The 26,674-nt window shown below is 37.7% G+C and overlaps 1 protein-coding gene across 1 annotated transcript in view; it reads left to right on the top strand.

Annotated features, from left to right (window-relative positions):
• slc49a4 (solute carrier family 49 member 4) overlaps positions 1 to 26,674 on the top strand; it is a 43,894-nt gene that overhangs the window by 2,661 nt on the left and 14,559 nt on the right. The window contains exons 2-5 of the mRNA XM_017469513.3: positions 4,886 to 4,979; positions 16,613 to 16,881; positions 18,343 to 18,472; positions 24,956 to 25,064. Of these exons, the coding sequence (XP_017325002.1) occupies positions 4,886 to 4,979; positions 16,613 to 16,881; positions 18,343 to 18,472; positions 24,956 to 25,064 (602 nt within the window). The remainder of the gene's footprint in view (positions 1 to 4,885; positions 4,980 to 16,612; positions 16,882 to 18,342; positions 18,473 to 24,955; positions 25,065 to 26,674) is intronic.

The raw sequence follows: 26,674 nt of genomic DNA, 5'->3' as shown, positions 1-26,674 counted from the left end.
ATTGTTTCAGGGGTTGCACAGTTACACAGAGTACTGTCTAAAGGCTTGAATTTTAACACAAAACATTTCACGTAAGCATACATTGTTAAGGAGACCTGTTATAGAACCTAAGGAGGACTACTTTTAGTACAGTCACAATTCAACTTTTTCTAGTCCCCTGTATACCCAACCTGGACTATTCACTCTGGCAGATGTTTATAGACTTCTGGACTGCAGTGCGGGTCACACAGCAGCATCCAAATCACGTTCCTACCTTCACACCAGCAAGCAATAAGGCAGTGCGTGACGACACACATTTGCTTGACATTGAACTCTGGTTCCAGCTACAGCGAGTAGCGACATTGGAATGGTCTTTAAATTTGATCTTAATTAATTATGACTTAATTAATTAAATTAGTTATGACTAGATAAGGCAACTGGCTCCAGCAAACTCTGTGGACTTTGTGGCACTGATGTTCTCTCACACAAGTTCCTGCCTGGGTTTAGTTCAGATTTAACATTGTGTCCACTGCCATTTCTCATCATAACTTCAGTAAAAGGTTGGACAGTGATGCAGAGTAATTTATTAATGACGACGAAAGGTGGGGAAAAAAAAAAAGACACACATACACATACATAGCATTTTCAGGTCACCAAATCTACACTATATGGCCAGATGTTTGTGGCCACCTGACCATCACACTCATATGTTTATTATAATAACCTCCACTCTTCTAGGAAGGCTTTCCACTAGACTTTGGAGTGTGGCTGTGGGGATTTGCCCATTCAGCCACAAGAGCATTAGTGAGGTCAGGCACTAGTTCAAGTTCACTTTATTGTCATTTCAACCATATACGGCTGGTACAGGACCCAGTGAAATGAATCAATGTTCCTCCAGGACCATGATGCCACATAAAATAGCACACTAACCACATGAGACGACACAGAACTAAATCTACACATTTTTACATAAAGTGCACGTGCAAACGTGTGCTAACAACACAGAACAATACAGTACTACTGAAACAGGACAATAGGCAGAGTAAGTGACAGTGTAGCACTGACTAGTACACAGTTTTAGTGTGGAAGTATCCGATATAACAGGTAGTGCCAAAGAGTAACAATATATTTTAAAAATGATATAAATATAAACATAGCATGCTATGACCGAGTATTCAGCAGATTATCTTATACCAAATATGGCCATAGCAGTTATTGGGGTAGCAGCCAGGTAAAGTGTATAAACTAAACTAATGTTGGGCGAGGAGGTCTAGGGTGCAGTCATTGTTCCAGTTCATCCCAAAGGTGTTCGGTGGGGTTGACGTCAGGGCTCTGTGCAGACCACTTGGGTTCATCCAAACTAACTTTGCCACATCATGTCTTCATGGAGCTCACTTTGTGCACAGGGGCATTGTCATGCTGAAACAGGTTTTGTTCCAGTGAAGAGAAATTGCAGTGGTACAGCCTTCAAAGACATCTTATACAATTGTGTGCTTCCAACTTTGTGGCAACATTTTGGGGAATGCCCACGTGTGTGTGATGGTCAGGTGTCCACAAACCTTTCACCATATAGTGTATATAATAGGTGTAGGTTTGAGTGGACATTGCAGATTTACTCAATAACTGTGACAGTTACGTACTGCTGATTTAATACTAAGCAGCATTCCCAAGTCTTAGTGTATTAAATTTCTGATAATGGCACCTTTTATATAGCACACAGCATGCAAAGTCCTGTCACTGAAGAGACAAGTAAGTATTAGAACATTATGTATGAACATCTGGGGTCTTAACGTTAGTTTGTTTTGATTTCAGAATATGTTCTACTACACATTGACATATAAAGGCTCTACACAGAGTGCATTCAACTGTACAAAATATAAGTATTTATATTTAGTATATAATTGGAATGAAAGAAAAATTACACCTTGTATTTAGTGAATAAATGATTCTGGTTCTGGAGATTCAATTTGATATACAGTTCATTGGGAAAGTCTGTTATATCTTTGCCTTGGAGATGTTCATGACCTTGTGACTTATAGTTAGGAGTCAAAATGCTTGGCATTTATGTTAATTCAGGTGAATCAACCCCTTGCAGAGTCACTGGCTCTGAATAGGTGACTTTGATTTTAGTACCAGCCAAAGAAAGTAAAAGTGCTGGCTGTTAGAATTTTGTCACTTATATAACATTCAGTCCATGTAGCTAAAAGCTGACAACCATGTGAAGTGGTTCATCTGTGAAAGAGTTCCTGTGACACCTGCTTGAGTAGAGCACATTCCTGCTGATGTGGCAGAACCCAGTTCCTAACAGCAGATTGTCTTCATTCAGCTTGGACAAATCTTGAAGAAATCTCGCTGTATACTCTTAATGCAGGGGTTCTAGATTGATATTAGGGGTTATATAACGGACACGTCCAGGTTTCAGTTAGTCTCTAACTGGAAAGGAGTGAGAGAGGTCACTACACATCATAATATGAAAGTATTAAAAATTCCTCTATTGAGAGCTCTGTAACATGGGTGTTGGGAAACACTTTGATTTCAATGTGCAGTGTGTACTAGTCTTCGTTTATGAAGATAATTCTATAATTATAGTAATTAAGTATAAACAATAAACAATTAAAGTTTAAATATTAATAAGTAAGTAATTATAAAGATAATTACTGAAAGGATCAAAACATTTATAGCCCAACTGTAAAAATAATAATAATAATAATTTATAGTCCAACTAAACACCACTGATGTCATAATTTGTTATATATAGCTCTAGACCTAGTTTGTTATATAGCTTTAGAAATTGTGATTAATATGTGGAGCATGATTCAGACTGTGTGTGAAATACTAGTGATGTAACTGTAAAGCACTCTGCATAAACCTGTTACTGGAGTCGATCTCTACAGAAGACATACAGTGTATATGCAAATTAAGACATCAAATTACATCTCTGCCTGCTCCTGAAAATGAGCACTAGCAAATCAATTCCTTGCGTGCAGAGTTGCTATAAATGATTAGGTCTTTCTTGTCTTGAGCCTTTGTGTTCATATTTATTGCACAGTCTATTATACAGTGCCCTCCACTAATATTGGCACCCTTAGTAAATATGAGCAAAGAAGGCTGTTAAAATTTTTCTTTATTGTTTAACCTTTTGATGTTTTGCTCCAAAAAAATCACAAAAATACTCTGCTCTCATAGATATCAAACAATTGCAAACAAAACAGGTTTGTTAAAAAAAAAAATAAACATATTATTGGCACCCCTATGAATTCATATGAGAAAAATATATTTAAGTATATTTCCATTGATATTTAACATTTTTTTTAGTACAACTGGGTGACTAGGAACAGGAAATTCAACCATGACTTCCTGTTTCACTGGGGTATAAATATGAGGCAGCACAAAGGCCAAATTTCTTTAGTCATTCATAACAATAGGTAAGACCAAGGAATATATGTGATGTGTGGCAAAAAGATTGTTGAGTTTCACAAAATGGGAAGTGGCTATAAGAAAATAGCAGAAGTATTAAAAATGTCCATTTCCACCATCAGGGCAATAGTTAAGAAGTTCCAGTCAACTGGATATGTTATGAATCAATCTGGAATTGGACGTCTGTCTTTATTGTCTCAACGCACTGTGAAGAGGATCACAGCTGGAGAATTGCAGAAGTTAGTCGCGTCTTGAGGTCATAAAGTCTTCAAAACTGCAATCTGAAGTCACCTACATCACCACAAGTTGTTTGGAAGGGTTTCAAGAAAAAAACCTCTACTCTCATCCACAAACAAACTCGGGCATCTTCAGTTTGCCAGACACTACTGGAACTTCAAATGGGATCAGGTTCTATGGTCAGATGAAACCAAAATAGAGCTTTTGGCAATAAACACCAGAGGTGGTTTTGGCGCACACAGAGAGGTAGCTATATGGAAAAGTACCTCATGCCCACGGTTAAATATGGTGGTGGCTCTTTAATATTTTGGGCCATTTTTCTGGACTCTATCAAATATCAACATATATTAAATGAAAACCTGACTGCCTCTGCCAGAAAGCTTAAAATGGGCCGTGGTTAGATCTTCCAGCGGGACAATGATCCAAAACATACATCAAAATCAACACAAAAATGGTTTACTGACCACAAAATCAAGGTCCTGCCATGGCCATCCCAGTCCCCTGACCTGAGCCCCATAGAAAACCTGTGGGGTGAACTGAAGAGGAGAGTCCACCAGCGTGGACCTTGAAATGTGAAGGATCTGGAGAGATTCTGTGTGGAGGAATGGTCTCAGATCCTTTGCCATGTATTCTCCAACCGCATCAGGCATTATAGGAGAAGACTCAGAGCTGTTATCTTGGCAAAGGGAGGTAGCACAAAGTATTGACTAAAAGGGTGCCAATAATTGTTACACACCTATATTTAACAAAGATTTTTTTTCGATAAACCTGTGTTGTGTTTGCAATTGTTTGATATCCCTGAGAGCAGAGTATTTTTGTGATTTCTTTGAACAAAATATCAAAAGGTTAAACAATAAAGACAATTTTTCACAGCCTTCTTTGCTCATATTTACCAAGGCTGCCAATATTAGTGGAGAGCACTGTATCTCTTTTTGCATCAATACTTTTTTCAGCCTTTGAAGGAATTGAAAGTGGCAGAGAGAAAACTGTCAGTTTCAAGTTCCGTCAAAAGTAATGGTCAAGTAAATTACACTAGGAACAGATTGCTTAAAGACCGGTTGTTCAGAGAGGAAAAGCTGCTTTCTTGCTCCTTATAATATGCTGCTTTCTTTACTGACACACAAACGTTTTCTCTGTAACCTTTATTTATATATAAAATATTTATGTATGTATATAAAGAGAAAAAAAGCTGTTTACATGTTTATTGGGTCTCTACCATGTTATTATGTTGTCCCTGTCACCTGTGTTGCAGGGTTGCGGTCTTCTCTCCTGCTCACAGTCTTCTTCATGGTGTTGGGCTCCACTCTGCGCAGTATCCCTCTCTCAAACCTGCAGCTCAGACGCTGGTAAGACTCTCATTCACAATGCATCATTTCACTCCACATCTCTATCCTAGGTAAAACATCTTGTAAAGGTCAAAGCAATTTTCACATCCCGCCTTGAAGCCATATTCAATTCACTTCCAAGTGCCATTCTCTTGTGGACCGACATCTTAGTTATGATGTGGTTTGATGGTTTGTGTCATTGGGTAAATTATTGTTTTATTATTTAAGAACCTTGTGTCTTCTGGAAGAGCAATTTTATTTGCTACTATGTAATATCCTTGTAAAATTGAAGGGAAAGGACATGGAAGCCCATTAGGACACAAGGTACTGGTAGAGCAAGAGCACAATACATTATCGTTTCTATAGGAAGAGCTCCTTCACAGGGACTTCATCTAATAATCTAAACCTAATAATAAACAAATTTAAAGTGTTGATATTTAACTAAGAAAAATGTATAATAGTTGATATGATGAAGCTTGGAAATGTTAATTTAATATGTTCAGTATGGACAGAGTCTCTAGTGTCAGCACTTTGTAGTAGTCTGGGGTGAAGTTGTTCCTTCCACCACAGGACAGTTTCACTGCACTATGTGGCTTTGTTGTAATAGGCTGCATTTTTGTCAGAATAACTTCGAGAAAATGAGTAAATGATTGTTTATCGCTTGTATCAAATGATAACACTAGCTAACTTGTTTGTCAAACATTCCTCAACAGTACATGTAACAATCAACCTATAAAAAAGTAGGTTGTGTCATTGTTTAATGAAGAAAAGCATTACATGCTTGGGAAATTGCTGTGTCATGAGAGGAATAAAACCAAATAGCTTAAGGAGTAACTAAGAAAACAATGGCTGTGTCAGAAATCGCATACTGTGACAGTACCTACTGCATTCGTTTCAGTACCTACTGATCAGTATAAGTGGTAAGCATGAGTACACTCCTGACGTACTACGCGCGCAGATTCTGACAGCTCTTCCACGCCAGTCTCGTTGCCTAATGGGATAGCGCAGTATCCACAGTGTCCACTGGTTCCGTACTGCAGAATCTCGGTGGAAGCATTAGTATTTATATTTATTATTATTGTTATATGAATACTGAGAATTCGGACATACTACTCCTTTGATGTTCTGATTTTCTTCGCCTACTGGGTAGTAGGGATATTCGGATGCAGCCGACGACATATTGAAAACAGACATTTATTGAGACTCCTTACTCTGCAGGTTCTTCTGCGTTGATTTTTTTTAAACATAGAACATTTTAAGACAAACACATTACATGTCTCATTAGTTCACAGGCTCAACTGGTGAATTTCATTCTGGTGAATTTCACTCAAGAATTTCATTAGTCCTGTTTTTATTAATATAAGTAGTTCAATATTTCCTATTGCATCTCTGAATTAGCTTGTTTCATATGATGCAAAGCCACAGACATCACACCCCTTTGTATAATTGTTTATAAAATCATATTTTTTAATGATGTGTTTGGATTTGGGGGTTTATTGAAGTGTTGCATGTCTGATTGTTGAAACACCGCTGCTACAGACTACTGGAATCAATGTGGATTGAATTTCATATGCATAAAGTTGCTTTTGCCTTTCTTACCTTGCATAAAAGCTAGAAGGGAAGCTCCATTTTGCTGAGAGCAGGAACACCTGCTGTTTTATATCTGATGTAGTGTTTAGTTGTTCTGTATAAATTCTGAATATTGTTCATGGCTATATTCGAAAGATCTTGCAGCCGATAAAGCTCAACTCTCGTTGCTGTTACAGGAATTTAGTATGTCGGACATGTTTGTAGTCTTGTATTTTAATTAGAGATATGCCTTCTGCTTCATTTGAATATTCAAATATCTGTATGAGTTAATGAATGGATATTTAGGTAAACACTAGGAGAGAAAATCATATCAATAATAATATTGCATATAATAACATGTAGCATAATATAATTTTTCTACTGCAGTTGAAATTTCCACCTGTCAGTGCTTCTGTAAGTGTTTGACAGCCCCGACACACACCTCTAACTTGTACAAAATGATAGTGTTGCTCTATGTGTTAAAATGGTGTCAGATGCTTTTCTTTTACAATTTGCTCACTGACTTTATGTCAGCACGAACATTTAATTGAGTTCATTACAAATCTGGTTGGTTGCTTAATCAACAGTTGAGCATTGACAAGGATTTCAAGTTGTACGTGAGCAATGGGCTGGATTGAAAAGGCACTTGTTTACCAAGAACTATGAAGCGTTCTCTGTCCCAACAAACATTGACTTAAGAATGATGTAAGCAGCAGGTGCCAATAAATCATTGTTGATCAAATATCTGCCTTCACTATCAGACACGGTACAGAAGTTTGTTCTTGATCTGTTTTGTTGTCAAGACCATCGATTCACCGAACGAGTTAATGCTATGAATGAATGTTTTAAGGTGCACACAGATAGTGCTACTTTATATTTGTGCAAAATATACACGGAGAAGCCACACACTAGCATCTGCCTCCATTATGCATTCTGTTTTATATGAATGTTATTTGCTGCAGAGAATGAAATGATTGTTTGATGTTTGTGTTAGGCTTTTTGATTCACACCCAGCAATGGTGTTACAATACTTGCATCGCACAAGGTGTGATTTCACCCTATGCTGTGAATTTATTTCATGTGTTTCTAAGTCCAGGATTGAGCCTGCTTGCTTATATCTAAGTGGAGGTGTGAAAACCGTGTGTATGGTGAACTGTGTGTTCGAACCCTATGTTACTAAAGCTGCTAAGCCTCTGTATTGCTAATGTGAATTTAAATGAAAACAAAAATTGACAGGAGACAGAAATCCTTTTTGTCACCAATAGGTGTCAGCACTTGCATTGAGAGTGAGTAGATAGAGATGAGGTTCATTCTTAACCAATGGTGCCCTGTGCTTGTCTCAAAAGTAGCAAATATCTGTATCAAGAGCCTCGGTGAAGGGGAACGAAACTCATTGTAGCCAATTCAGACATGATGTGCTCTTGTCAATTGCTTGATCCATCTAGCACAGGGTCCAGTGTCAGTTTCAACAATTCACTGTCTGTATGTTTGAGATCAGTAGAGGCAAGCGCTTGGAAAAGAATAGCTGCAGATTGGAGGCAGATGTCAGCGCATGCTCTTCAGAGAGAGGAATGTGTATATAAGACGCATGCAGTGTTTGTTGAACCTGTTTTCATGGAATTCTCATGGTTTGGATTTGGATTTCACAGATGGATCTGAATCTGAGGAAAAAAAAATTTGCGCTCAAGACCTTCTTGTCTGTTCAGAGAAATCCACTGCCCTCTCAGTCTTGCCTACAGAGGAAATGCTTGAGTCTGAGTCTGTGCTGCAAAGGCATAAAAAAACCACCATATTGCGGTGGTTGCTGATTGGGAATGCCAGTGATTGCTCTCAAATCAAAGCAGATTGTAATACTTACAACAAATGTATGCAAATAGCAAGCACAGCCTCTGATTAACGAGTACAGGGTGTTATAGTTGAACCACCATGACCACCTTGACTTCAAATGACAAGCCGTTACATCTAGTAGGAAATTTCAAGAATTCCCTGTTGGCCAGACGTTCTGTCAGATGTGTTTTATTTAATTGTTTACAGAATAAGACACAACACGTGTGCTATTATTATTATTATTATTATTATTATTATTATTATTATTATTATTAATAGCGGGGGTGGAGTGGTGCAGGCCAACAAGCTGTGTTACTGTTACCACTTAAAAGCTGATTATTCTCCAATAACTGCATGTCACAAAGTGTTTTATTCCTCTTACACCACATCAATTTGTTTACAATTTTGCTATTACATTTATTTACTATTACTATTACACAGCATCAAGAATTCAACAGCGCTTGTGGTATACACATATTGTTAATTGATTTATTTACAGCTTTTATTTTTACAGGCAAGTGATATGACCAACTTGAACAACCAGCCATCCATATTAAATCTTCTGCTGAAATGGGCTTTCTCTCAGTAGGGGACAATTAGCTACAATTATAGTGCACTAATGGACACATTCCACCCAAAAGCAGTTTAATCAGAGTGCATTGAGACTTCCTCTGCCACCGCTTTTTGATATTTATCAAGTTAATAATCTCTGTCTAAATTGCTACGCTCCTTCTGCACTCAGGGTTTCTCGCGCAGTCTCCGGCTCACTCACACTTATTTAAACTTGTCCTCTGCCACACTGCTGCATCAGAACTTACACTTGCTTGTCAGCTGATGCTGGAGACAGATCATACAGAGAACTTGATTCATACAGTAATTAGAATGGAAGTGAATCAGCACAGTGAATGGAAGTCTTTGGTCTTTGTCTCAGTCCTGAGGGTTACATCTGTCATCATTTTTTCTGGATTAGTGCCACATTAAACAAAGGTTTTATTATTATTATTATTATTATTATTATTATTATTATTTTGTTTATTTTTTTTTAATAACATTTTTTTAACATTGGAAGAATCTTTGCAGAGTTTGCATGTTCTCCCAGTACTTTAAAGGTTTTCCAGGTACTCTGGTTTCCTCCACCAGTTCAAAGGCATGTGCAAATTGTCCAGTGTGTGTGAACGTGTGTGATTGTGCCTTGTGATGTATTGGCACCCCGTCCAGAGTGTCCCCCGACTTAGGCTCCAGGATCCCCCGCGAACCTTTTCAGGATAAATGGTAAAGAAAATGGATGGAGGGAAGAGTCTTAAAGTTTCCCTGCTTTGGGTTTGGGATCTGAAATCATGATATCCAAATATCAAAGGTTTCTACTTTTTCAGAGGAAATTCACTTTCCATTTAACTCTTATCCAAAACCTGTCCACTCCTCCATTTCTATTTAAGGAGTGTATGACTATGATAATAAGTCTTACCATGTGCACCAATATTGCTGTGTCTAGGTTTCAACTGGATAGTGTATACAGAAGATAGGATGGAAACAGGGTGTTAAATATTAAAGCACAATATTTAAGAGAGAAATGAAAGGTGACATGAGTGTTGTTGAGAAGATTGTGGAGTAGATCAGTGCGGTTATTGATTGGTCTTGCAAGGAAGACTTACCTTTGTGTACAGCTGGGGATTTTGATTTCATCTGTGAGATTGAGTCTGGTGATTGAGGTGTCACTATAGTATAGCTGGAATGGTGGCTGACAAAATGGAGCCGTGTCTCATGGCTGCAGTCTGTACTACTTGCTGAATTTTGTTCTTCACTTAATATTGGATTATGCCTTGAGATGTTTTATGTAAAGAGCACCGGCAGTGCAATTATTGCAAACATGCAAGAAGGTTATTTGACTTGATCCAAGCTGTTGCCACAAAGAAGCACACAAATGTGTAGAATGTTTTTGTATGCTGAAGCTTTAAGATTTCACCCCACTGGAATAAGGAGGTCCAGACATATTCCAGCTTGACAATGCCCCTGTGTACAAAGTGAGCTCCATGAAGACAAGGAGGGACCATTGTTGGAATGGGATGTTCAACAAGTGCATATAGGTGTGATGGTCAGGTGTCCACAAATTTTCGTCCATATAATGTGTTTAATGTTATGTTTAACTTTGGCAAAATAAGTTACCTCCTTAACACTACAGCATCTCCTATAATACTTCTGTTATAACAGCTATAAACAGTTGCTCTGTCTTGAAGTTAAGACAAACAAATGCAGCTTGTCACATTTCTGATAAACCCCAAAGTCCTCTGTCTTGAACACTCTTCTGTATCTGAAAACTGAAAGTTACAGATTTACTTCTGTCTGTTAAAAAAGCACTGATATTGGAGACTCCTTCCAATATATATATATTATATATATATTTATTTTAAAGTTCTCACAAAAAACTTCAGCATACGCATGTTTTTAAAATCCTTTTATATGGAGCGTTAATAGGCGCATTGATATAAACCTTTCAGATGGATTACAGTCCAAGCTGCTGTTCTGATCAATCTCCTGACCAGTCAGATTCACGCATTCACCAGCACTGTGGTGTAAAACTATAGATGTGAACATTATAAAGCAACATAGTGTTGTACTTTCAAAAGTGGCAACACTCCCATCACACTACTAAAAAATGTGTAGCTATGATAATAGAAATCAGATTATTGATTATTGACCGCCTTTAATTTCCCCACACATAGACCCAGATTTTTTCCCCGTTCAGCTTATTGAAGTGCTCGTAAATGTGTTCATGGAATTATTGCCAACATCAGAATTTTTTTTTTTTTCAGGTCTCTGATGTAAACAAATTAACTGCCACTACTTGGCTGGCTCACATCAGGAAAATATATTATTGATGTTCTAATACTATAGATTCTGTGTATAACTGTGTAAAACCACTTGGTTAAACCGTATATTTAGTGTTGTTTATGTAAGGTCAGAACTGTTGTGTATAGCATATTTGAATTTTATGCTGTGATGTCTTGAATTTGTTCTTTATAAAAAGATCTAAAAATAACTAACTGTAAAATCACAGTTTGGATTTATATGCCATTGGTACTCTTAAGACAGAAACCATTTGAATGTCTTGCTCTGTAGCATATTGTGCATTCATTCCTTTGCTTCAGATTGGAATTGTTTACATATCGGCTGTAGCAGATGGAAAGGGATTCAGTTTGCTATCTGTGGTAGCTCTCGCACTGTGCACTAGGGACAGGTGATGGCCCAGTTTAGTCAGAAACGCACAACCATCGGGAAGCTCCCTGCAGAGGCCTTCTTTTCTCCAATCTTCCATGAACACAAGAAAAAAAAAACTGTTTTTCTGTAGTCAACCACATTTCTGATGCATACAGCAGCAGTTTTTTTATGGGGTTTGAATTGTTTCCTAATTCCAAATAAATTGATTACGATCCACAAATAAATGTAGTGAGATTTACAAAAATTAAACAAATTCACAAATGTATTGAATGAGGTCCACAAATATGTCAGTAGTTTCACAAAAATAAATAAAATTGACAAATAAATAAAATGAGATTTGCCAACAAATTTTTATTTACTTATTTATTTATTTTTACAAATATGCTTTTATGTCATAAAAACAACTCTGCTTTGCATTCCTTTGTGGATCACGTCTTTTGATTTTGAAACATTTCTAATGTCAAGAGTGCACACAAATCCACAGATAGTTGGACTCCAGTCATCGTCTACTCAAGCCTAACCACTACTCAAGGATAACCACCACATTGCACTGACCAATCGTAGCACGTTCTCGCTGCAACCAATCACGTTTTTGTTTTACAGTCAGGACGGGAACAGAGTCATATTGCACCGAACTCGCATATTATGAAGGCTCTCCAACATGGTCGATCAGGAGGAATGATGACAGGAGAGTGGTTCTAATTTATATTTGCAAATCTCATTTTAATGATTTGTCAGTTTAAGTTATTTTTGTGAAACAGCTAACATATATTTGTGGATCTCATTTTTTACATTTGTGAATTTGTTTAATTTTTGTAAATCTCACTGCATTTATTTGTGGATTGTAATCTATTTATTTGCAGTTATGAAACAGTTCGAACCACATAGTTTTTCTGACCTGCTGAGATAAATATAATGTATGTCGTGAAAAATTGTTGGCTTTTTTGACATGTTTATACAAGCAAACATTTGATAAAAAAAAAAAATCTTTGAAACAGTGCCTATTAATGAAGTTGATATACTTGAACAATAGAATAATATTCAATAGAAAAAATAATAGATATGATTTACTTCTGTGGAAAAAGTAAGTACACCATTGGCCTCAAAACCTAGTATTGCCCCTTTTAGTAGAAATAACTTCTTGTAGTCGTTTTGCATAATTGTCCACAAGGCTTGCTGGAATTTATGACCACTCTTCCATGCAATATTCTTTCAGTTCCAAGATGTTTGAGGGTTTTCTTGCATGTACATGTTACAAATCCCCCCCACAGCATTTCAAATCTGGGCTTTGCCTAGGCCCTTCCATAACCATTTCTTCTTTTTGAGCCGTTCCTTGGTGGATTTGCTAGTGTGTTTAGGATCATTATCCTGTTGAAAGATCCCCTTTCTGTTCAACTCCAACATTCAGACACACGGCCTCACATTATCTTCAAGCGCTCTTTAATATGATGCAGAATTCATAGTTGAATCAATGGCTGCAAGCTGTCCAGTCCCTGTGACACCGAAGCAACTCCAAACTATAACATTTCCACCACCGTGATTCACAGTTGGTATGAGATGCTTCTCCTGAATACCTGCCTTTGGTCTGCACCAAATATGTCTGCTGTTACTGTGGCCAAACAAGTCTATCTTTTATTCGTCTGTCTAGAGCACATTATTCCAAATGGCCTGGTCTTTGCCTATGTGCTCATTGGCAAACTGTAGTCTTGCTTTAATGTTCTTTTTAGACAGCAAAGACATTTTCCTGACACGCCCCCCTTACAGGTCAAATTTGTGCTTTCTGATTGTATAAGCATGCACTTTGACATAAACAGCTGCAAGACTTACTAGCAGAACCTATGATGAAATTTTGGGGTTCTTGGAAACTTCTTTTTGCATTAAATGGTCTGCTCTTAGGCTGAATTTACTGGGACGGCCAGTTCTGGGCTAATTGGCAGTCGTTTGATAACTGTGCCATTTTTAGATGATTTTCCTTACAGTGGAATGATGTATTTCAAATAATTTGAATATTATTTTAAATCCCTTGCCAGACTCATAGACATCCAAAATCTTTTATCTGAAGGCGTTACAGAACTCTTTAGATCTTGGCATGATGACACACACCTTAATAATAAAGGGAACACCTGACACAAGATATGAGAGGGGTATAAATAAGACAGGTTCCATCTGCACTCCCTAAGCAGGTTCTAATCACTGGTACCAAAGAAAATATGGGACATGATCCGAAAGATGAAGGGCAAGGAAGGTGGAACCTAAATACGACACATTAAGAATCAAGGCTTGCTACTAACCACAAAACAAGAAACTGCTAACATTGGAGAACTGCCACCCTGAGTTCTAGATGATACAGACATAACAGGAACAGGTCTCTCTTTTAACTTCCTTTCAGATAGCATTTCCTTTCAGATGAGGAAAAAGCACCTTGAATCACCTTATAAGACTGGAAACATTTATATGGAATAGTTTTATCAAAAAAAATAGTTTTATCAGAAAAAGCCTATGATACAACCTGGAAATACAGCATCTTAAAAGATGTGTTTTCGGCTCTACCTGCCAAATTTCATTTCCAACTTCTTATCTAACAGACACTTTTGTGTCCAAATAGGAAACACCCTGTCAATTTTACACACACAAGAACTAGGGGTGCCACAAGGAACATCCTGTCAGTCACCCTTTTTAGCATAAAAATCAACAGTATTCCAAACATCATTGGACCCAACATATTCTGCAGCCTCTATTTTGATGATTTATGTGTCAGTTACAGGGGGAAAACATGAACGTAATCGAGAGGCAGCTACATATATGCATAAATAAATTATGTCATTGAAAAATGCATTTAAATGATCTACAACATAGACTGCTTGTATGCACTTCTGTCTTCTGCAGTCTCTGTACTTGGAACAAGAACTCAGCCCATTAAGGTCATAAAAGAACCCAAATTTTAGGGCTCACTTTTGACAGCAAACTATCTTTCATCCCACACATGAAATCACTAAGAAAGAGATACCTTTAAACAATTGACATTATAACAGTATTGTCTTAAATAAGATGGGGTGCAAACTCTTTTGCGTCTCTACAGAACGCTGGTCTGATCCCAGATGGACTACGGAAGTGTAGTCTACGGCGCTGCTAGGAAATCCTATATCAAAACGTTGGATACAGTACACCACCTAGGATTAAGACTCTCCCTTGGAGCTTTCAGGACTTCACCAGTTCAAAGCTTCCACATTGAAGCAAGGGAACCATCACTTCAAAATAGGTGCTTGATACTGGCCCTGCACTATGCAGTCAAGCTGAAGGCAGATCAAAATATTCCAACTCGTGCTCCAGTTTTCCACCCTCACTATCTACAACTGTATGAAGCCAGACCTACATACGATAGTCCTTTTGGGATCCGCATAAAACCCCATCTAGAAAACGGGAATATTAACTTGGACATCCTAGCACAGACACATACATGCCCTATATCACCCTGGAATATAAAGAAACCAGCATCATAATGGATCTGACACAACATAAGAAGACGGTGACCCACCCAAATTAATATAAACAACAGTTCTTAGACATAAGATGCCATTTCCCACTCCATAAACCCGTATATATGGATGGATCTAGAAGGGACAATAGTGTGTCTGCAGCAGTCGCATTTGGACAACCGCGACTTGGCATTCGTATTCCTGCTCACTTTTCACAGCCGAAAACCGTGCTTTGCTCCTAGCCCTAGAGCAGATAGAGAGCACAAAAAAACGGCACTTTTTAATCTGTACAGACTCAAAATCTTCCCTCCAAGCACTTGAATCCTTAAAGACTGAACACCCCATAATTGCCACCATCCTAGCTAAAGTGGATTCTTTACAGAGACAAAATTTCAACATCCTTTTTTGCTTGATAGCAGGCCATATGGGACTGTCTGTCAGTTAACAAGCAGACATTGCTGCTAAGGAAGCCCTCAAATTAAGAACTACAGATTGTCAAATCACACCATCATATCTTAAACAAATAATAAACTCATACATCTCAAAAAAGTGGCAAATGGTATGGGCCCAGTGCATTCATAACAAACTACACAAAATCAACCCAGTTATAAACGAAAGACAATTCCTTAATTTCCCCTTTGAATCCAGACACGATCAGACCATATACACAAGATGCCATATTGGACACTGAAGACATCCACATGATTTCCTACTGAATGGTGAAGAACCTCCCACATGTGATTACATGTACATTTAAAACAAGAATGACTGTTAAACATATACTAATGGACTGTCCTGCTCTTGACACCAATAGACAACGCTTTTACTCAGGAAATACGTATTAAGAAGTCTTACAAAATGCCTCACCAGAAAAAATCCTGAAGTTCTTATTGAATATTAAAGTGAAGGACCTCATATTGATACTGCTAAACTGTTATAAGATTTTATTGTTGTAATGCTGTAAGAATTACTGGAATGCCCTACTTTACCTACCTTGATCCTGCCATGAAAATAGCCACTGATGCTGGCATGGCATAAAAAGAATAATAAATAAATAATCACTGGCACCTTGATCACCTGATTCTAATTTTATGGATTTGAAGACGTGATAAATGTAGGGGTGTACTTACTTTTTCCATGTGACCAATCTGTTTTTTTTTTTTTTTGGTTAATTTAAATTATGAAAATTACTGCAAAATGTCAGTTTTATGTGTCACTTGGTAGAGTATATCAACTTTAATAATAGGCACTGTTTCAAAGAGGATCAAATGTTTGCTTGTCCAAATATGTAAAAAAAAAAAAAAATACAATATGTATAAGGATCAGAACAGATATGGTGTTGCTATTCCCTCCTGACACAATTGTATATAAATATTTTAACAATTGGCATGTTGTCATTTGCAGAAAGTACATCACTGGTCAGTGTGTATCTCTAGGGAGATTGATAATAAGTAGGCCCACAGCAGGACAATTATAAAGTCCTTTATTTATGTAAACTAAAGGTGGTACATTTATTAAAGCTGGAATTGTAATCAATCTAAGAATTTATTTCGTTTCAAATTTCAGGTTAATTCATGGTGGACAGCTTCTTAATGGTTTAGCCGGTCCAACCCTTATGAGTGCCGGCCCTCTACTCTCCACTACATGGTTTGCTCCAGATCAGAGGGCTACAGCCACAGCTGTTGCATCATTGGTCGGCTACCTTGGAGCAGCCTGCTCCTTCCTGATTGGTCCTCTGGCTGTACCAGCGCCCAACGATACACAAATAGTCAACGGCATCACCCACTTTGACACTGGGTACATCAGGGACAGGATACAGTACGTTCTCTATACAGGTACAGTACTGCCTCCTTTGAATCTACAAAACCCACACTACATCAGCGCCTTTTTTCCCTGCCCCAAAAAGCAGTCTCATTCCTGATACAAATACAAAAAAAAAAAATCAAAGATCTCAGTAACATTAGTCTTCACCTGTACTTAAAGAAGAGGCTGCCATTGTCCTGCTTAACTGATTCAGAAAATTAAAGTATTTAAGGAAGAAAAGAAATCTTGCCCTGAAAAAGAATAAAGCACTGACGCTCTTAAATATAAAAGATTCTTCTATTTGTATGAAAGTACAAAGCAAGAACTAATTCCGTTGGCTTTCGAATTCAGAAGCAAATGTCCAACCATACGCAACACTAGACAGTGGAATGAACTTGTGTATTTTAAAATATTCCCCAGAGAAAACAAATATTATACAGCACTTTTGGACTTGAGTCAGTCATCCCTAAAATAAACATCAGAGAAGCTCATAATCACAGACGAGGGGAGTTTCACAGAAATGCTATTGTTTGAAAATGAACTCAGATGAATCCAAAGCATGGCCAAGAAAATTGTTTCCTTTTTTTATCATGTGGATGGAGCCCAGGAAAAAAAAACTAGGCAGGAAAGATCCAACAACTTCACTGACTTCTTGGCAGTGTGTCCATATTAAATCCTTTTTAGATCCTAAATACTTTTCTAAATAGAATAAAAAATACTTTTCTAAATAGAATAAAAAATACTTTTCTAAAGACTTTGTATTGCAGCTTTTAAATGTTTTACTATACGTTTTTTTTATCTTCTTTAAAGCTAGTAGTAAGAAAGGGAAAGTTTTAGAAGATGAAAACACAGAAATGCACATTGTCATTGACCGATGTAAAGAATAAAACACGACAGGGTGTGCTGTTTATAGGAAAATAATCAATAACGTGGCATGCTGCGTCCCAACAAGAGGCAGCTTACTGTCCTACGGTTGATTTATTTTAATATAAAATTATTAGAATGTGCACAGTCATTTCAACCTTTCTTTTACATTTCAGCCAACTGCTGTGATTACTAATGTCAGAGCTGCTGTTATAGAAACTTAATCAACACCTTCTGATCTGTCGGTTTGGAGAATTCAGCAGCACTGTGCTATAAAACACTGGGACTGACCGAGACATAAACTATAAGCATATCAAAATTTGAAGACATTGCATTACTTATTGCGGATGTGACTGTTTCAGGGTTAATGAGATGATCATTCGCCTCGTTATGTGTTTCCTTACTGTGCGGGAGTGTAATAAATCTTCCTATCGCCTAGTTAACTCAAGATGAATGTGGCTGTTAATGATGTTGCTCGGGATCCCTCTTTCTCATGGTGCGTTTAATGCCTGAGACTTACGAAGTATACTTAACAGGCTTATCTTCAAGCCTGACCAATTCTGTGAGATTATAATGGAGGTAATGGCTTGGTGACTTACCAGTGTTATCTCTTTTGTGTAACTGTGCAGAATTGGGGATGATTGCAGTCCTCTTTGCTGTCGTGCTGCTCTATTTCCCATCCAGGCCGCCCATTCCACCCAGCGTAGCAGCGGCTAGCCAGCGACTCAGCTACAGAAGCAGCATCTGCAGATTGCTGAGGTATTTGGATACAAACACAGTCCTAACACACTAACAATTAACAGTTATTCACAGAACTTTCCATGATTTAGAAATTATTTAAGATTCTCACCTATTCATAAGTGCACACACTAGCAAACATTTAGAGTTGAGTGCAAACGTTTGCATTCCTCTATGGCTTGAGGGTTAAAAAGGTAAATGTGGCTCTGTTTTATTTCTCTACAGAAAGACCTAAAGTTATTAAACCGAACCCATCTTAATGTTTTGTTGGTATAAATGGATTTTCTTCATTCATCTCCTTCATATTGTCATAAGAGTGGGTAGTCAGTTGTATTTCAGTGTTTTTCCTATGGATGACAGGCTGTATGTAGTTACAAAAGGACATTTCGTTCATTTAATTCTGATCATACAAACGCCCCCAAATCCCTCCTCATTTCATGCAGTGAGAAAGTAAAACAAATCTGAAAAGCATTTGACATTCTTATTTTCATGTTTCTAACCTTAGACTCGCGGACACTGAATATAGGAATGAATTGTGATGTAAGGAAAAATGTATGTTACATAAGAACAGGGAACATAAGGACATGACTGTCTGTAGGTGTGTATTGAAATCTAATGCAAATGTAGCTGTAGTGCATAAGGGTATGTTGGTCTAACCACGCAGATGGTTTCGAAAGCATTTTAAGTAACACCTCTAGTCATTTCGAGATCGGTTTGAGATCAATGTGGGTTTTCTAATTCTGAACAATCGGCGAAGAGATCAATTTGGTCTGGACGTAAGTGACAGAAAATCTTAATGAATAGGGTCTTGTCACCTCACCCTCACCATCTGCTCCAGTTAGTTAATGCACATCAAAGATGTGGTTCTATCCCTGTAGAGTAATTATGAAGCCTTAAGTTGGCTGGCACTGTCCCTGCATGTTAAATAGATCATCTTTTTGTGCACTCTCACTGGTCACATGAGTCTTCAGCAGACTTCAGCCTGAATGCAGTGTACACAGTTTTCTGCAGAATTACTTCCCTTTTGATAGAAGTTGTTTATCAAAGCTAGGGCCAGTGTCACTGTTTACAGATCAGAGACGGCTGTTCCTTGCCCTGGGTATGTCTGGAATGGGTTGAAGGCTGCTCCCTGGAAAGAAGTGAGCATCCAACGGCATTGGCATAAGAACCCTGTCTTTTTAATCTGCCAGGTCAAAACACAGAGGGACACCAGAGTTTCTGCTCGCAAACACAAACTTTCTACAGAAGATGAAATATAATTAGAGCAAACAGAAAAACAGCATGCTTTCCACTTGTGGGTGTGTATTTTATACATCCATCTAGACAATTAATGGAATTGAAATTTTTTTGGAATTGAGTATTGCTGATTGGAGTCTAGCTGACGAACTGCATTTCATATCATATCAGAGTAGGGCAGCAGTGGCCTGAACCTTGTAAAGTTTCTCCACATTTACAGAACACTGCAGAGTGGTAGTCAATTTCTCACTCTGAGTCATCTGTGAAACTAATTTCTCTTTTCAGGCTTAGACGTCTCTGGAGTTTGAAATATAGCTCATTTAATTGCTTTGAGTTTGATTTGTTTGCATAAGTCTCTCTCAGATTCTCTGAATATTATCACTTCATACCATCTTTACAAGAGCCATTATTCAGTGCTTGATTAGTGTGGTAGCTATGCATATTAGGATTAACTGGGCTTAGTGATTAGGGTAAAAGGTATTGCTATGCCTTGTTCCTGAGGTGTTCAGATTCTGCATGGCATGCCATCAACGAACGACACAGGCTCATTCAAAAATATTTCACAGATAAAGAGCCTGGAATGCTTACCTGCTGTATCCAAATAAGCTCTTACTGGTGTATGGTTATTGATGTTTTTGCTGCTGGAAGGTTAATGAAACGGGTTCAACTGGGAGAAAAGATTATCCATCACAACACATTTCCTTCATTGAGGCCAAAGCAGCACTTGTACAGCTCTATCACATCTTCATGTGGGCAGGGGTAGTGATTTGCAGCAATACTTGAAGGTTCTGTTAACATTAAGACTTTGTATTGCAGGTGGTTTGCGTTCTCGCTATGCTTCCCAATGCATTCAACAAAATGAAGTTGGGGGGCGGAATTAGTCGTCCCAAATGTCAGAAAAAAGATCAACAGTGTGTCTGGTGAGTCTTTTGAGCTGGCTGTGGGATGTATTGTTGGTTTACAGCAGCGCTCACCCACTCAGGGAAATCAGGGAGGCTGTATTTGGAGCATAAGGAGGGCAGATGAGCATGGCTGATGATTATAATTGGGACAGGAGTGATTGAAGCATGGCTAGAAATGCAGGTGAAAGGGACTGATTTTTTAAGGGGACCTTGAGAAATTCTTCTCCCTGGTGCTCTAATACAGTGATTGGAGAGATACTCTTAGAAATGCTAATAGATGACATAATGATATAGCCAGGGGTTTTTGTATCAGGGGATGATTACAGACCGTTCACGTTTGAGGAATATTTTAATGCTAAAATCTTACGACTTGTGTTGTGTTCACTTTTGAGGATTGAAGGACCGGATTTCATGACTGATACTTGGTTTTTGATGCATGAAGGCAAAATGCATTAAATTAAGATGAGGCAGATTATCCTACATATGTTAGTGAGATTAATGATGTATAGTATTTTTAAGTAAACTGTCAGATACTGTGCAATGAATACTTTCTCAAAGAAATAATTGGGAAAATGTCTTTACTGGAAGGGGTTAAATACTTTGCAATCATTGGTGGGTCCAGACTTACATCCATGCCCTTGTAAATAAATATCTCTTTATTAGTTTTACTATAAAAAAGTAATTATTTTTAGCATATGTTGATTTATATGATTTTCAGACAGATAAGTGAATAATAAGCTGGTATATTAAAATTGGGTAAACAGTTAAAAATAAAATGAGTGAATCAGTGATTCATTCTGAAAAGCACAACTGCACTTTAGAAGTACTTTTATCTTTACATCTAAGCACTCAAAAACCAGCTACTTAAAGAAATGCACTACTTAGTAATAATAAACACACACATATTAACAAATATGATACTAATACTCATGTAGAACTGAGGCATACTACAGATAAACGTATGTCATGGTGACATAAAGTCATAGAAGAGAAAGCTTTGTTGCTAAGCACTTGCTCCATTCTATAATTACACTTGGCCAAGCGCTAGCTCTGCTGTCAGCTTGGCGTAGCTGCTGTCCCGCTCACATTTATCTTTCTGTCACTTGGCTGAAAGGCCACATAGATTTTGTGTGACAGGAAAGCTGAGGAGCTGGTAAAAAAATATAAACAATTCAATGTGCCTTGAACACCTAGTTTCAACAAATAGTAATACATCTGCATCTGTCTTACAGCGGTTATCATGCCTTTTAGCCCGTGTTAAATAAAAACTAAATTCGATTGTGTTCGGTATTGTCAAGAAGTGATGACCCTTAAAGACAAGAGTGAGTAATGAGTTTCACACAAATGGAGCAGTTGAGTGCATGAGGGGTTGGCAATGTTGATAAAACAGAACTAAGGAAAATAGAGGCTGTGAGATAAGCGTACGTGACCCTGGACCTACACTACAGAGTAATTTTGTATGAATTACGAATAAGGCTTAGATAATGAACGGATATTTATGAATACAGAAGGCAAACCGATAAATGTAGGTACTATGTATCCATAGATTATGTCCTCCCTTCTGCTACTTTACTTTTACAATCAACTAGATGTACGTCAGTCCAATGAAACATGAAAAGGACATCCTAACCGCCATCCCAGTCTCCCTCTGGCTGGCCATCTCGCAGTAAGACCATAAAGAGAAGGACGCTCATGGTCTCTGAAAATTCAGTGGTCCTCGTCCTGCGTTTAGACCCTTACTGCAAAGACTAATTCCACTCAACAATGTTATCATTTCAACAGTAAGTGTACAGCTGTCAGCTAAACCCTTCTAGATTACTTGGTCTCCTCAGTCAACTCAATTACATTCCCACGAGCAGATCCACAACAGACCAAAACAACAGTCTTTTGTTGTTGTTCAGTGCGCACAAAACTATCATGATCAGATGCCATGAGCTGCATTACTTTCCTTATGCTATAAACCGAATGCAAGGCTAAGTAAGACTGTGTACATCTGGGCAGGAAAAAGATAGTACTGATTGATTTTGTTTGTGCAGATTTTTAACTGTTAAGTGATTTTAAGCTGCACACTGGCGTTGTGGCATGGTGGTTTCGTCTAGGAACCCTGGTTTCTGCCCACCTCTCACAAACTTACCTGTAGGTGGAGTGGCAATGGTCATTGCCCCTAGGTGCAAATGAGTGTGTCCATGTGTGTATGCAGGGTGTTTCGCAGTTGGACTGCCATCACATCTAGGGTGTGTTTCACCTTCACACCCAGTGTTTCTGGGATAGGGATAAGAATGAACAGGAAAAAGTGCATGAATGAAAACTGCCTTTGTTACAGTCAACATTCTCTTTACACGAAGGGATTCCTGCATGCAGCGCATCCCTGCTCTGTCATTTATCTCTCTTATCTCTCGCCATGCTATCTCGCTCTCTGCTCACTAACACGGTCACTCAGTCAGACCATTGTACTGCAGAGAAAGCCGCAAAACTGATTTCCCCATACAATTACTTGGCTTTGCCACTTTTTTGTCATTGATACTATTATCAGTTTTAGCACACATTGATTTTTTTAATTTCTCACTATATTATTTTCACTTTATTGTTCTCTTGCAGGTGCGGACATCTAGCTTATCTAGTAATATATTTACATGAGCTCATTTTGGAGAGACATACGATTGTGCAAACTGTAACATAGAACGTGCAACCACATGTGCACACATACATATAGCCTCACATTTTACCCTCGCTCTCTCACTCACACTCACACACAATCTCCCACACACACGCTCAACAATCTCTCTGTAGTCAGTTTTTGTGTTTCTTCTATTTTCCTGTACCATTTTATTGAACTTGGTTGCCTGGGTTTGATTATTACTTTGATATTGCAAACTATTTTCGAACTCCAAGTCATTGATTATTATTCCTCTTTGATGAAAACTGAGGTAAAATTTTAAGGAAAAAAATAAACATTTTGACTTATTGAATGCAATTTATATAAGGTTGTAATTTTAATTACTAAATAATATGACAGATTACAAAATGATATAATTATGTGAGTAATTGCTTAATAAGACGTATTATCTACTTTGGATGGTTAATAAGGCAGGTTTACAGTACAGTGTGTACTATGGCGTTATAGTCCCTACATTTTTGGTGCTTCCTGTAAAAGTAGACACAAACCCTTAACATTCCTAGTGCTTCCTCTTAAGATGTAAATTATTAACATTTCTCTCTGTGTGAAGAGGAACATGTTTCTTCTTCATTAATATTCTCCTTTAGCTTTATTGAATGCTTAATCAGGCGTGTTAGGTTCAAGAGATTATTACAAAAAGGACAATGAAGGCTTTTCCCATATAATACATTAGAGTAAAAGTATATCCAGTAGCAAACCAGTACTTTTGACCAAAATCTGCTTGCAGTAAAGCACTCAGGAAACACCTTTGTCGCTGTACCAGGATTTTATTTAAATGACAGAAATTTATGTGAATTTGACATTAAACGGTTGAGGTGTATAGCCAATAAATGAGCTGCAGTTGCTGCTCTAGTTGCATAGAATAAAGGGCATTTCAAATATCTTAACCCTAGAGTTGAACACCAGTGAAGTGCCTCAGCCCTCTTGCCAAGAATAAAGTGAATCCGTTTTGTCAGGTATCGGTCAAATGTACTCTAAAAACCAGGCGTAAAACCATCATCAAAGTATAAAGGGTCATCCAAAGTCATCTTATTAGTATCTAATAGTATCAACTGATTTGCAATACGAAAGAAGAGTCTATGAGCAGTGACATAATGTTGACATGGTTGAAATGAATTATATGGAATTGTTTTATCATGATCTTGTGATAGAGTACAAAAATGAAAAAATATTTAATCAGTCTTGTTAGATTCAATCATTTATTGATTTGTTCTTGTCAAAAATGTACAGAAAATAAAAAAAAATATGTAATATTTCTCCTTGGCGATGGCCATATAAGATACAGTGTTTGTCCAAACGATCTCAAAGGACAAATAGGATACATATATAAGTATATATTTGTACAGTATTTTTTTTTAAAATGTGAATGCAGAAAAGGTTCAGGTTCGTGGAATGTAGATAAATGGTTCTGATTAGAGATATAATGGATATTTGTGTATTTTAATGATTAATTATTTATATTCTCGGCTGTTTGATTTCGGAAGAGTCAACTTATCACCGCCGTTTGTGCATTTAATTTTAGAATGGACAAACTCAGAAACTTAAAAATACAATATGTGTTAAAGAGAGAGAGAGCTGTTTGCATTCACAATATTCTGAATATAAATGCTACCTACATATTACCCTCAGATTTAAAGAATATATACTCTCACTCGAATAAACAGAGTCTTTCTTCTCTTGTTGTTAAAGTAACATGAGGTTCCTGATGATCGCACTTGCCTATTCGGTGCCTACAGGAGTTGTAGCTGGATGGTCTGGTGTGTTGGACATGATTCTGACTCCTGTCAGGGTTAGCCAGGTAAGAAATCATCTTCACTTGACGAACACATACTTGAGTCATTTTAAATGAATGGAACTAACCAAGCAATTGAATGTTTTATAACCACCAAGGCACCACCAGGTATAAATAGGAGATTTCAATTATTGCGAAACAATTTATGTATTGAGAATTGAGTATTTCATAAAGCAGAATAATTCTACACCATATATATTGGCAGTTATGTAGAGTCTGATAGTAGAGGGGGATGTTTTAGGCTGCAGTTACATGAGTATTGACATCTAATCCTTCACTTTCTTTTCACTGTGATCCAGGCAGAATGCACAAAAATGCAATTTCCTTGTTCAAAATTGATTTTAGGGTGTGCATGTGCTATTAGTGACTGGGAGCCCACAGCACAGTCTTTTAAAACTGTATTCCTTCCTGATCATCCTCATTTAAAAACCGGCAGATCTGTGTGAATAGACTTTTAAATTTTAATCAGCTGTGTTGTAACAATCTAATTATAGCCTTGGAAAAAAAAAAAAATCTCCAAAGCCTTTCACGTCAGTGTGTAATCAAACATACTGTACAGTACATGAAAGAGACTCCTCTGTTTGTATGTTTGCCAAAATACGCCACATTCAACAGCTTAATGAGAGGAGTCCTCCATCAGTGTCCCTGTTTCTGACTCCCCCCATCCTCTTCAGATTTGCATCCGTCACTGCAGACTGTGCGATCAAACGGTTCTGTCGCAGTCTGAGAGAGATGTTTCTTCGTCCTGTGCATGACAGTGACCTGCGAAAATTTAGTATGAGACAGGTGTTGCTTCTCAAGAAATCAAACAAGAAAGAGGCACATTGTCCTGTTTTCGTGTCACGCAGCTGTTTGAGAGATGCTTCTTGCTTTCAAGCTTCATTTCCCATTGTGATTGTCATTCGTGATGCAACCACCTGAAGCATTCCCTGCTTTTATGGCCACTTATATTGAAGTGACCTTTCAAAGTTCTTTCAAAAGAAATAATGTTCGCCAAGGAGGGAGAGTCGTACCATGTAAATTGAAGCAGGCTGTGCATGCAGTGTGCATTTGTTTTGATCCTTTATGTGCTTGACCTGACAATATTTTACTTTGCTTAGGCATGTACAGATTAAATGTAGCATCATTCAAACTCCATTCGTGAATATTATTTTCTTTGATGGAAAACGGATGCCATACACTGTCCTTATATCCGTGCAGGCCTTGTTGGAGGTGTACGTTTTTGCTCCACTGAATGTTCTAGTGTCCTTAAACTTCAGTTTTCCACATGGGGACAGTGAGATAGAAGTGCTGAGAAGAATGATTCCCTTTGCTAATCCTAGCTGAGTGTCCAGATAAATCAGTGCCACATGCCATTAAACTATTTCCACCTGCATACTGTCCCGTACCCAGACAAACATTTAGATCTAGATTTAGACCCTGAAGCGTCTGCTTTAAAGCGTGCTCCTTAGACTCATTTCCTGCTTATTGACCATGCTTAAAAATGCATAATTACACTTAACACACCACAAATCTGATCTTTTTCTCGTTCCACTTAGCATATAGCCATTCATTTACTCCTTCCCTCCACATTAAGTGTTTGGATTTGCTTTCTGGCAGCTAAATGAGTTTGAAAT

Source organism: Ictalurus punctatus, chromosome 6, assembly GCF_001660625.3.
Source record: "Ictalurus punctatus breed USDA103 chromosome 6, Coco_2.0, whole genome shotgun sequence".
In the NCBI taxonomy this organism is placed as follows: domain Eukaryota; kingdom Metazoa; phylum Chordata; class Actinopteri; order Siluriformes; family Ictaluridae; genus Ictalurus; species Ictalurus punctatus.
Note: the sequence above shows the minus strand (reverse complement) of the source record. Positions and strands in the feature narration are given on the sequence as shown.